An 11000-nucleotide genomic window follows, 5' to 3' on the forward strand; every position below is an offset into this window, starting at 1 on the left:
GACGCTATGGAGTGGTTACCTGAAACCTGGACGTCTCCTCCATTTTGTTTTTTTGTCTTTTTTTAAAGTTTCACATTCACAAACATTTAAAAACTTCCTTGTGCAAATCAAGCAGTCTTTATAAAGAATGCCCTCTGAAATCAGTTTGTGTAAAAATATATCTGTAGCTCCAAGTTGGCTGATGTGTTGCAGCAGAGTTTGGTCGGTTGTTTCCGTGGCTAAGCTCCACCCTCTCCCTGTGGGCGGGGCTCATCTGCGCTCAGAGGGCACCTGTGCGTGGACAGGGAAGGCAAGGCGGACGTTGAGCGAGTCGTTGTGCTGCACCAGCGATGCCTGCCGGTAGTGGAGCACCAGCTCCTTCAGGCTGCCGTAGAGGTTGTAGGGCTCGGCGAAACCGAAGCCTCGCGGCGTGCTGTAGATGACGCAGTGCTTCACCTCGCCGTCAGCCCTGAGAACAGGCAAAACCATCGCTTTTACACACTGCAGGGGCATTGTATGGCAGGCAGTTTACACATTTATTCAGATACACTCATCTCAATACTGGCATTTCTCCCAGTCGACTGCAGATATATGAACAAAAAGTTTAACTTGGAGCAACTCATTTTAGATTAAACTAACATTAACTGGAGTGTTTAAATATTCCTGCAGGGCTACAGACTGTTCAAAGCTGCATTAAATTAAGGAATTTCCAGCTTCTGTACTCACACCACGGAGCAGGCGTAGCAGCCCTTCTTGCTGCTCTCTCTGATGAGAAAGGTGCTGTCGGGCTTCCCGCCGAGCAGCTCCTCAGCCTGGCTCCGGTTCAGACTCCCCACAAACCAGCTCTTCTCGTCGCAGTGAGGCAACGTTTCCTCCTCTTCGTTGACGAAGCAGCTTCTGCAGACGAACACAGAGAGCCGGGAGTGAAAATCAAAACAGTTTGTCCCGTCCAGCTGCAGCCCAAGGTCAGAAACTCACCCGTTAGGGTTCTCGTTCTTCAGGCCGAGCCAGTCGTTGATCCGTTTCTGACCAACTCCTTTCTGGTTGAGCCAACTATGGAGAGAGACAAATAAGAACATCTCCAGAGGCTGCAGAAACACTGAATGAGGGAGGTTCTGGACAGGCCTGGTCCACCTGCAGAGCTGAGGTGAGGACTTACACGAGGTACTGGTCCCGGATCTTGCGGAGCTGCAGCAGGTCAGGCTTCAGGCTGTTCATCTTCTTGTCAGTCTCTCGGTTGTCCAAGGCCTGCGTCTTCAGGTCCTGCTCCAGCCGGACCTTGCTGTCGTGGATCTCCCCGAGCCTGGACTTCAGCTTCTCATAGTTGTTGGTGATGCACTCCACCTCCTCGTCGTCGTGGCGACAGTGCTCCTGCGTGTGGCACTGCTCCTCGAAAATCTTGATGGTCTCATTGAAGGCCTCGATGGCCGTCCGCTTCATCTGGATCTCCTACGGGACGACACAAAGGTGAGCGGCTGGATGCAGGGAACCGACAGAACCGAGGTGGGTGTACCAGTCTACCTGTGAGGTCTTGGTGTATTCTTCGTAGAGCCGGTCGTAGTCTTTGCTCTTCTCCTGGTACTGATGGTGGAACTCTTGCAGCTTCTTCCCCACAGCGTCGACATTGTCCTCCTTCACCAGCTGGTCCTGAGGAGGACAGAAATATCTGAACGTGACATCACTCTGAGGAACCCGTTCTGGATTTTATGTGCTTTTACATTTGTCTAATAAACTTTGAGCTTTAATAAATTCTTGTGGTTTTATTTTTGCTCTCTGCTTGAACTCGTTTAATCGTTTGTCCTCACCTGCTGGACGCGGGACACGGGGTACAGCAGTTTGACGTCCAGCTTGGTGTTGTACTGAGCCAGAGACTCGTGGCGATAATGGCCGACGAGCTCCACCACGGAGTGGAACGTCAGCGGCTCTGAGAAGCCATACTTCCCGTCTCGGTGGTAGATCTTTATCAGCTTGTTGTTGCCTCCCTTCCTGAAAACCGAGAATAAAATGTTCAGAATGAGCTGGAACAGTTTCTGAAGGGTTCTGCTTCTGGTACCTCAGCGTGAGCGTGTAGTCGCCCTGCATCTTGGTGGAGGCGTCCCGGACCAGGAAGGTGCCGTCCGGGGTGTCTCGGAGCGTCTCGTTCACCTCCTCCCTGCAGACGGAACAAACATCAGAACCGCCTGAAGGGGGCGTGGCTTAATACAGACCCTATTAAATTAGACCCCGTCCGGCACATGTCCCAGAGCTGAAATGTGTTACAGCTAGCTGCTACCGCCACACAGTCAAGTCAGTAACTGTTCACAAGTTTTATCCGTTTCTCAGCCACGGGTCTGATGACATCACTTCCCGTTTCTCAGCTCCTGAGGTGTAAACAGAAGCATCCGTACCTGGATGTGTCCCCCCAGTACCACTCGGCCTCCTGCAGCGACCCACTGGCTCCGCCCTCCTTGGCGCCGCCTCCCGTCCAAACTGATGAAGACTGCTGCGGCTTGGGAGGAAGAGCTGAGGAGACAGAAGAAGAACCTGAAGCGCCAAGGACAGGAAGTTAGAGGGCGACACATTATATACTAATATCATCATTTAGTGTCAGTAAAATATCTTCAATATGGCTGCCACAGCTAATCAACCTTAGAAAACAGTTTCACAGCTACGGAGCTGAAACCTGGTGTGGTAGTAGCTGAGAGTCATCCCAAACTGATCGCACTGTTAGTAAAATATCTCAGCTGCCAAACGTCAGAATAAATTAATAACTTTAACAATGGTTCCTGATCACTGACCCGAGAACCAGCAGAACCTGAAGCTGCGCCGCTCGAGACCATCTGAGTCAGGAGAACGGACCCTAACGGTTCTGCAGAAACAAAGAACCATGTTATTTATGTTCATCTAATAAAACTCCCGATTCTGATCCAAATTAAACTTTTATTCTGTAAAATCAAAAAGTCCGCTCCAACAGGATTTATTTTACAGAATGTTTTCTTTAAAGACAAACTGATTTGTTTTAGTTCTTTAGACATTTAAACTGTGCAGGAACCAAACAAAGAATGACGCTGAGAACATCTGGAACATCTGTGAGGACAAAGTCCAAAAACTGTGAGAGACGTTGTCTCAGACAGAGAGAAAAGAACCCGTCAACATGAAGTCAGTCTTTAAAGTTTCAGCAGCGCTCTGAGGAACACCAGGAACAAAATGTTCTGATCACTGATCAATATCTCTAATCAGATCAGCCTGAAGACAGGAAACAGAACAAACGAGCTGAACGTCAGCCAAAGGTTTTTACAACAACAAGAGAGAAACAGCTGCTGAATGCCGAACAAAGAGGTCCAACGGTGCAGCATCCCCCCTCAGACAAAGGACCCACACACACACGCAGAGACACACACACTCTCACACACACGCAGCTGAACCAGCACCAACGGGCCGAGCTGCAGCTGATCGATGCGTTCAGCCAGAAATCTGCTCAGAAACAACAAAACTTCAGCAGAAATCAACTCAAACCACCAGCAGAGAAACATCTGGCTGTTCTCCACATCTGGACCCCGTCAGGAAACAGCTGCGTGACAGATGTGTTCCTGTGAGTCAGGTTTCTGCCAGCAGACAAACAGAAAGTGAAATAAAAACAGAAATATTTCCATCTTTGAGCCAACAGGTTTCCTGCTGCACTAAATAAAAAACAAAGATTTGAGTCTGATTTACCGTCCATCCTCCCTCCATCAGCTGCCTCCTCCTCCTCCCCCCAGCTCTGTCAGGTTGAAGAACCAGGCCTAACGGAGGCACGCCCCCTCAGCCAATCAGGAGAGGAGGGGGCGGGGCTCAGTCGGGAAAGAAAGGAAGGAGGCGGGGCTTCTAACCCTGACTCAACAGGTTGATTCAGACAAATGAGCTCTGACACTGAGGTTAGCGTGGTGTGGTAGTAGCTGAGAGTCGTTTCCAGCAGACACACCAAGAGCTGACAGGTCAGGACGTCCATCAGGGAGCTTTATTTTGTAAACCATCTGACAGGAAGTGACCGATGAGCGCGCTGTGAGCCAACAGATGTGTCAAACATGTCACCACAGCTGGACAGAAGAACAGCTAAAACAAACAAAGCTTCTTAGAGCTAATAGCTAACAGAAGCTAAAGCAGCCGACGGCCGTCTTATCTGCTGAGGTCAGAAATAAGAAAAATCAATCTCTGGGCCACATGTGGCCCCTGAACCACAGGTTGTAGACCCCCTGCACTCTAATCTGTGAGGACGTAGAGGACACGTGTCAAACTCAAGGCCCGCGGGCCAGCTCGGGCCCTCCGAGATACGGTTTAACCTTTGTGCTATCAGTTTTTATCAGAGTCTGGAGACCGAAGCATCAAACTATCAGCCAGGAAACGAGCGCAGACGTCCGTCTTCACAGCTGCTTTCATTTAAAGTTAAACATCAGAGCTTCAGCTGCTTTAACAACGTCTTTATAAAAGACAGAAATCTCTGATATTTGACAGATTTCAGCCTCAGGGGTCATTTCTGCTTCATCTGATTAAATATGGATGTTTATAAGTCCTGATGTTGGCAGCAGCTGCCAGTGATTTTCCACTGAAAGACGAGCCGGGGGGCTATTACCTGTGCTAACACACACCTGTACCTGCACTTCACTGCTTCAGCTCCGGTCTGAGAATAAAGACACGTCCAACGAGTCAAACAAAGAGACAGAGACAAAGATGAGCTCATCTGGCGCCACACACAAAGAAATCCTCCGTTTCTACTTCCTGAGCTCTGCTCGGCGCCACAAAACCCCCCCCCTTATTCGTTCACCTGAGGCTCAGACTAACAGAAACACTTGACTTTAACAGGTTAGCTTCAGCTGCAGGTAAATGAACCCTCAGAGCTGCAGGACATGATAATGAAACCAAACATTAGGAGTCAATAAATCTGCAGGAACAAGAACCTTCAACATCTGAGCCCATCTGGACCCTGAAACCCAACAGCACCTCCTGGAAACTGGTCCCAGATCTGCACCAGGATCCATTCAGGGCTTCTGGGAGCCAAGTGACACCGGCACAATCCCCCAGGAGTGAATGAGTGAATGAATGAATGAGTGCAGGAATAAAACATGGCCGTTTCAGGCTGACAGTTGGGCAGAGATGGAGACAAAGAGGTCCAGATAAGCCTCAGTGAAGGCTGCTGAGACGAGAAAAGGTCTGGACGGGTTTTAGTCAGGGTTTTGTTCGGGGTCCTGATCTTTCCGAGTCCCATCCCCCTCCTGTAAGGATGTCGGCCAAAGCTGATTTCAGAAGGATCCAGAACAAAACCGACTGCAGACGGAGACCAGCAAATCTCCGCTTAACGACGGTTTTACAGTAAAATACAAGGTTTGTCTACATCTTAGCCTCAAAGGGTTTCATATCAAATTATCTGCAAATAGATGACAAATATGTCGGCTGGTTAAAAAGGAAAAAATACACTTTCATTGTTTCCTAAAGGAGCCTGAAAATCTGCGGCGTAAAAACCTGCAAATATTTCTGTCTGCAGAGAAACTATAAAAAGTATATTCTTTAAAACTAAAGCCGAATTAGGACTAACAACATTTGATTTTATGCCATAATAGCAGGCAGTCATTTCAAACAGAGGATGAAGCTACACGGATGTTTAAATGTCGGTAAAATCTCGCCAGGACTCCGGCAGCAGGACGGACTCCTGGGCTCCGGTTTCAGGGGGACACCAAACCAAACACAACACCCCCTGTCCGCACCGCCGTCCCGCTGCGGTCTAACCGACATCCAGCCCCCCTCCCGCCGACCTGCTCCCCCTCCAGGCAGAAGAAACGGCACTCACCTGGGGGCTGGTCCATTTCCAGGTAGAATATGAGCTCGGTGGAGTAAGGCATCATCACGTCCCGCCAGCCTCCTTCCTCCCCGGCTCGCTCCGTCGTATACACCGTGTTATACATGATATCTTCAGCGTCGCGAAACCGACTTACAAACGAATACAAACTACAAAAAAACGAAACTACTCGTTAATTTAAAAAAAAAACACTAAGTTATTCTATCTACGATAAAGTCCTTTATCTGAATTCCTGCTTCAGAATCGAATAAATAGCTAAAATGCGAGCAGCGGCGGCTCTCCGACAGAACCAAGCTTCCAGCTCGGTGCTCTTCATGAAGGCCCTCCTCTGTCCGGATATAAATTATTCTTTTAAAATCATCATTCCAGCAGAGGGATTAGTAGATGCCAGCTCCACATTTACTGTCTCATTTTCTTCTCCTCCGTAAAAACCGCCGTCCTGTCGGATTCATTTTAAGACGAGCAATGACGAGAGGAGGCAGGCAGAGCAGTGACAGCGGCCGGACTGAACCACTCCGCCGCGCCCCGCGGGGGGGAGCTTGCCTGTGTTCTTTAACTTTACCGTCCGAAAACACAGATTTATACAAACAATCACCATCATAAGTAGACACAAAAACATTTTTAAATAAAAGAATATTAGCAGTTTTGTCCAATAATTTAAGTTACAAATCGTGACTGTCGTTATAAAACACTGTGCACCCCCTTCTGCCCTTCGGATTGAAAAGCTCCTGCTGTTCCCGCCCACGGCTGACGAGCCTCCTCGCGCATGCTCAGTCGGGTTTCTCGCAGCAGAATGACTTCAGCCGCTGCTGGTTTCCAGGAGTCCTCCTGCGGCAGCAGGTCGGGCTGTGATATAACAAGCTGCAGGAAGAAGGGCCCACAACAGCGGATTATAACACTGGGGCGGCAGTTTTCGGGGTTTTCTCCTTCACCACAAACATAAATCAATTTAAAAACAGAAACAACTAGCAGCTGTTTATCTCATATAAAAGTGGATTCTTATCTCCTTTATGCGTCTGTCTGTTAGCAAAATATCTGAGACACGACTGGACAGACTTGAATGAATCCTTGGATGCACATCCAGTTACCCAAATGAAGATAGCTGCCACAGCCAACTGACCCAGTTATAATTCCTCCAGTTTTACAGATTTTCAGTTTAAATTTGGTGTGGTAGTAGGTAAGTGCTCCCTAACATACCCCCTGAGCCCACTCAGATTTAACTACATAGGACTCGTGTTGGCAAAATGAGTTCCTTTATAATCCTGTTATTATTATTATCATCATCATCATCATCATGAGCTTCGTCTACATGATCATATCTACACATCACCAGCTGCTCCATCCTGGTGTCCTACTTCAGGATGTCCTCGCTCTGCCATCCACCCCGCCAAATGTCCCTCTGTCCCTGAAGCCTTCGGTGGACAGAGGAGGAGGAGGAAGCTGGGACTGTCTTTGTCACAGATGGCTCGTGTCAGCGCCCGTCTGAAGAGAGTCAAACGGGATTAATCGATGCCGTTCGCCGGTGGGGTGACAATGACACAGGAACTGACCCTGACGACCCCCCCCCCAATACAAGAGGAGGAGGATGGGAATTAAAGTCCTTCGCAACAAAAGACCAACGGCAGCTTTCAGTGCCTCAAAAACACCAAAGACTGGGACAAACCATCGAGTCTAACCTGCAGAGACCCACAGAGACCCTCAGAGACCTTCAGACACCCTCAGAGATCCACAGAGACAATCAGAGACAACTAGAGACCTGCTTACATACAAGAACACACAGAGAACTTTAATTCCTTCAAACTCCTTGTTTTAAATTAAATATGCAGCTGAAGCTTCTGCTGCTTTTAGCCATTAGCTAACATTCAGCTCTCACTTAGTGTTTAAACCATTCTTGCAGAGTTTCTTTAGTTTTTCACCTCATTTGGACGTTTTGGGGAATCACCATGGCAACCAGTGACACAAGATCCTCTTCATTACCCAGCATGCTTTTCTTCTTCCTGTGTTTCCAATATGGCCGCCCCCTCAGATCCTGTAGAATTAGAGCTTGGATGTTCAGAGGAACAGGAAGAGGACTGAACCTGGAGTGTCAAAATAAAGCCCATCGATACCCTTCGGTTCTTCAGGAGGTTAAATGGCTGAAATCGAGCTGAAACTAAAAAAAGCTCAACAACAGAGCGGTCCGATGTCCACTAAAAGCTAATTGGCTGCAGGTTTGGGCATCAATAATTCAGCTGATGTTTCTAAGCGCTGAAGCTTCGGCTCATATCTGCACACTGTGGCTGCAGCTGCTTCGGTTCCCAGAACTCCGGCCTGTAGGCGCTGCGTCAGAGCACCTGCAGACGGACTCTGATAAGGCCGAGGGCGTCCCTGCAGGCGCCCCGAGGAGACACCTAGACGGTCCTACAGGGTGAAGGTTCTGTCCTCTGTTCTTTCAGATAAGAACTTTAAACAATCAGAGGAGCCGGTGTTCGTTACGCTCACAGGTTCTTCTTCTCAGAGGTTTTCAGACTTTTAGAACGTTCCACAGAGAACCTGAGGGAACCTGAGCTGCTCTCATCACAGAACCAAAGATGGCTTCCAGGTTTCCATCAGAACATGACAACAAATGAGCTCCTGTTCAGAATACAGTTTGATGTTTTATAGCTTTAATTGGCCTCCTGAGTGTGTGTGTGCTGTATTAAAGCAGTGATTCAGACAGAGACACAGAGCTCCTCGGTGTCACAGCTGGACCACCCATCAGAACCGAGCCTGACCCGTCCCCCTCTGAAGGATTAAACTCTGACTGTCAGGGGGACAAACGGGGGACTCGGTGTGGGGGACGGGACAGAGGACAGAAGAGACAGCGCTCGGTGGTTCTGAGGGTCTGAGGTTCAAAAGGCTTCAGGTTACAGCTTCATCATGAGGTGTATTAAAGGGGGGGTCCAACATGTTCGTCAGGTGATCCTTCAGGTGAAGGTGGAGTTCTGAGAGTGTCTTTGTTTCCCTGCATGTCCACCTGACCACCTGTCCACCTGGCTCCAGTTTTATCTTCCTGTGTTTGGAGCTGAAACTCTCCCTCTCTGGGCAGCGGCTCCTTCGGATGATGTCATCCTGCGAAGCAAGCGTCCCCCGCGGTCCTGCTCCCATGATGCTTTGCTGCGGACTCAGAGGGACTCAGAGGAAATCGGAGGAAGCAGCTCCTGCAGGCAGGAAGTGCTAAGCTGCATCTTTAAATCAACATTTCTCCGCACTGAGGAGAAAGATTCCTCCTCTTTGGTTTCAGACCCATCTTCCTCCTCCTCTTCCTCTTCTGGTTGTCATGGCAGCAGCGCAGCATGACTCAGCTGCTCTGAAGGACAGATGGATCCACAGACAGTGGTGAAAGAGTCCAAAACTCTGGGTCAGACTGAGAAGAAGCTCTTCAGCAGGAACAGGAAGACAGCTTCACTGAAAGGAAAGAGATGATTTTATTTTGGAGGGATAAATGAGTGTCATATTAATTTCAAAGTAAAGGTGAGATTGTTTTCATCATATAGGTGAAAAAAAATCAAAATGGAGTCAAATATCTAAGCGCTGCAGGGCGGCGAGCAGCTCCAGCTGGAGGTGCAGGTCCATCTAATCCACCAGATCCCTCTGGATTATACTGGATTAACGAGATTAACTAGAAGGAGTCCAAGTTCCTCCACCAGAGGAACCAACCCGTTCAGGAAGGTTCTGGAGGATTTAATAACGAGATGATTTCTGTGACGAGCTGCTGGACCCTGAGGCCCGACTCATTTTGGAGAGCAGAACCGAGGTGCATCAGATCATTAGGGCTGAGGTGCTCACAGCTAATCCAGGTGAGCTCATTAACTCGGTTCTCATGTTCCTCCTGAGCCCATCTGATGGAGCTCAGCTCAACAGAACCTCCTGGAGAAGAACCCGGGCCTAAACAGACCAAAGCCCAGAGGCTCGTTAATCCAAACAAAACAATTAATTCTTCCCAACTTTAGGAGTTCTGAAGGTTCTGATCTGATGGTTCTGTAAGAGAACCAGAAAGAACATTTAAAAACTAACAACAATATCTTCGTCAAGCTCAGGAACCCTCTCTCAGGACTCAGGTGGTCCTGGTTGTCCCTCATCAGACCGGTCCCATTTGTCTCAGTCCTGTTCGTCCCGGTCCTGTTCGTCCTGGTCCTCTCGGAGTGGACCGGTGGTGTCAGAAGTATTTGACACCTGGAAATGGCAGCAGGTTCATGTGTCTCCTAAAGACCGAGGGACATGGAGGTCAATACTTTATGTGTCCTCACCGGTGACCAGCTGTCAGCCCGGTCAGTTACTGCCCCCCCGACGGGCCCGGAGAACCAGGGTCACCTGTCAGCGAGGATGGACCCGACACTGGAGACGTCAGAAATATGACCCCTGCCCATGCCCCCGTCTCAGTCTCCTCTGTCCCTGACATATATTCTGCTTCTCCGCTGTGATCTGGACCACGATGTCACACATGTCCTGAATGATGGACATCAACCGGTACTGAGGATGGAGACAAACAGAGCAGAGACTGGACTAAGAGACGGACAGAGAGATACGGATGGAGGGACGGACGGATCAGAAACTTCCCGTCACACAAAGACTCACAGTCAGTGTTTTGGCTCAGCTGCAGAAATGAAGTGAAACAGTTTATAGACAAGAAATGCTGCTTCATCAGCCTTCTTGTCCACATGGACACACAGAGTATCTTTAAAACCGTCCAGAGGACAGAGACATGTCTTCTGAAGACGTCTCTGCTTTAATCACCAGCAAGTTCTGATAATCAGGAGAAGCAAAATGCAAATGAAGCTGCGGCGCTCGCCATGGTGCGCGAGGGGGGGGCGATTACCCACGAAGAGGAGGAGGGGAGGAGGTGGGGCAGACAATAGAAATCTATCTGAGGCCGAGGGACGAAGAGGAGAGAACAAAGGACGCTTCTTACAGAACGAGGGGACGGGGGGCAGCTGGGGAGGAAACATGGTGACGGCTCGGGCTTTAATAATTTAGAGTGACTCACACACTCACGTGCACCCGCACACACACACACTTACGTGCACGCGCACACAGTCATACACACACACACACAGACGTGTTGAAGCTGTGACACAGATCAAGGAAGCCCCGCCCCCTCCGGTGTTGTTATAACTATACTAAGCTTATCTCCTGAACACAGAGCGCCGTTCAGCAACACAGTGTCATTAGGACACACACACATCTGTGTCTG

At 49.2% G+C, this 11000-nt stretch overlaps 2 protein-coding genes across 8 annotated transcripts in view; one reads left to right on the forward strand and one right to left on the reverse strand.

The window, feature by feature from the left end:
* The window catches only part of LOC108247555 (zinc finger protein 2 homolog), a 461981-nt gene that overhangs the window by 355584 nt on the left and 95397 nt on the right, over positions 1 to 11000 (forward strand). The gene's annotated exons all lie outside the window — the stretch shown is intronic.
* Positions 39 to 6267, reverse strand: pik3r3b (phosphoinositide-3-kinase, regulatory subunit 3b (gamma)). 3 transcript variants are annotated; one of them, XM_025010490.2, is made up of 10 exons: positions 5780 to 5882; positions 2757 to 2827; positions 2367 to 2481; positions 2033 to 2131; positions 1785 to 1965; positions 1501 to 1626; positions 1139 to 1428; positions 958 to 1032; positions 706 to 876; positions 39 to 448 (listed from the first exon to the last, which is right to left on the reverse strand). In XM_025010490.2, the coding sequence occupies exons 4-10, from the start codon at positions 2059 to 2061 to the stop codon at positions 250 to 252; spliced, it is 1071 nt and encodes a 356-aa protein (XP_024866258.1). In that variant the 5' UTR covers positions 2062 to 2131; positions 2367 to 2481; positions 2757 to 2827; positions 5780 to 5882; the 3' UTR covers positions 39 to 249. The 3 variants fall into 3 exon arrangements, with proteins under 3 accessions (XP_024866258.1, XP_017291294.1, XP_037837194.1); XM_017435805.3 differs by lacking the exon at positions 2757 to 2827 and having other exon boundaries at positions 5780 to 6267; XM_037981266.1 differs by lacking the exons at positions 2757 to 2827; positions 5780 to 5882 and adding an exon at positions 3673 to 3714.

Source organism: Kryptolebias marmoratus, linkage group LG18 (assembly GCF_001649575.2).
Source record: "Kryptolebias marmoratus isolate JLee-2015 linkage group LG18, ASM164957v2, whole genome shotgun sequence".
Lineage (NCBI taxonomy): Eukaryota > Metazoa > Chordata > Actinopteri > Cyprinodontiformes > Rivulidae > Kryptolebias > Kryptolebias marmoratus.

Bases quoted from the DNA above. Each gene is read 5' to 3' on its own strand.
- pik3r3b (XM_017435805.3), bottom strand. From the start codon at position 5,894: ATGTATAACACGGTGTATACGACGGAGCGAGCCGGGGAGGAAGGAGGC. The intron at 2,482-5,779 runs GTGAGTGCCGTT...CTGTCTCCTCAG, and splicing joins GGAAATGGACCAGCCCCCAG to CTCTTCCTCCCAAGCCGCAG. The intron at 1,966-2,032 runs GTACCAGAAGCA...CTCGGTTTTCAG, and splicing joins GACTACACGCTCACGCTGAG to GAAGGGAGGCAACAACAAGC.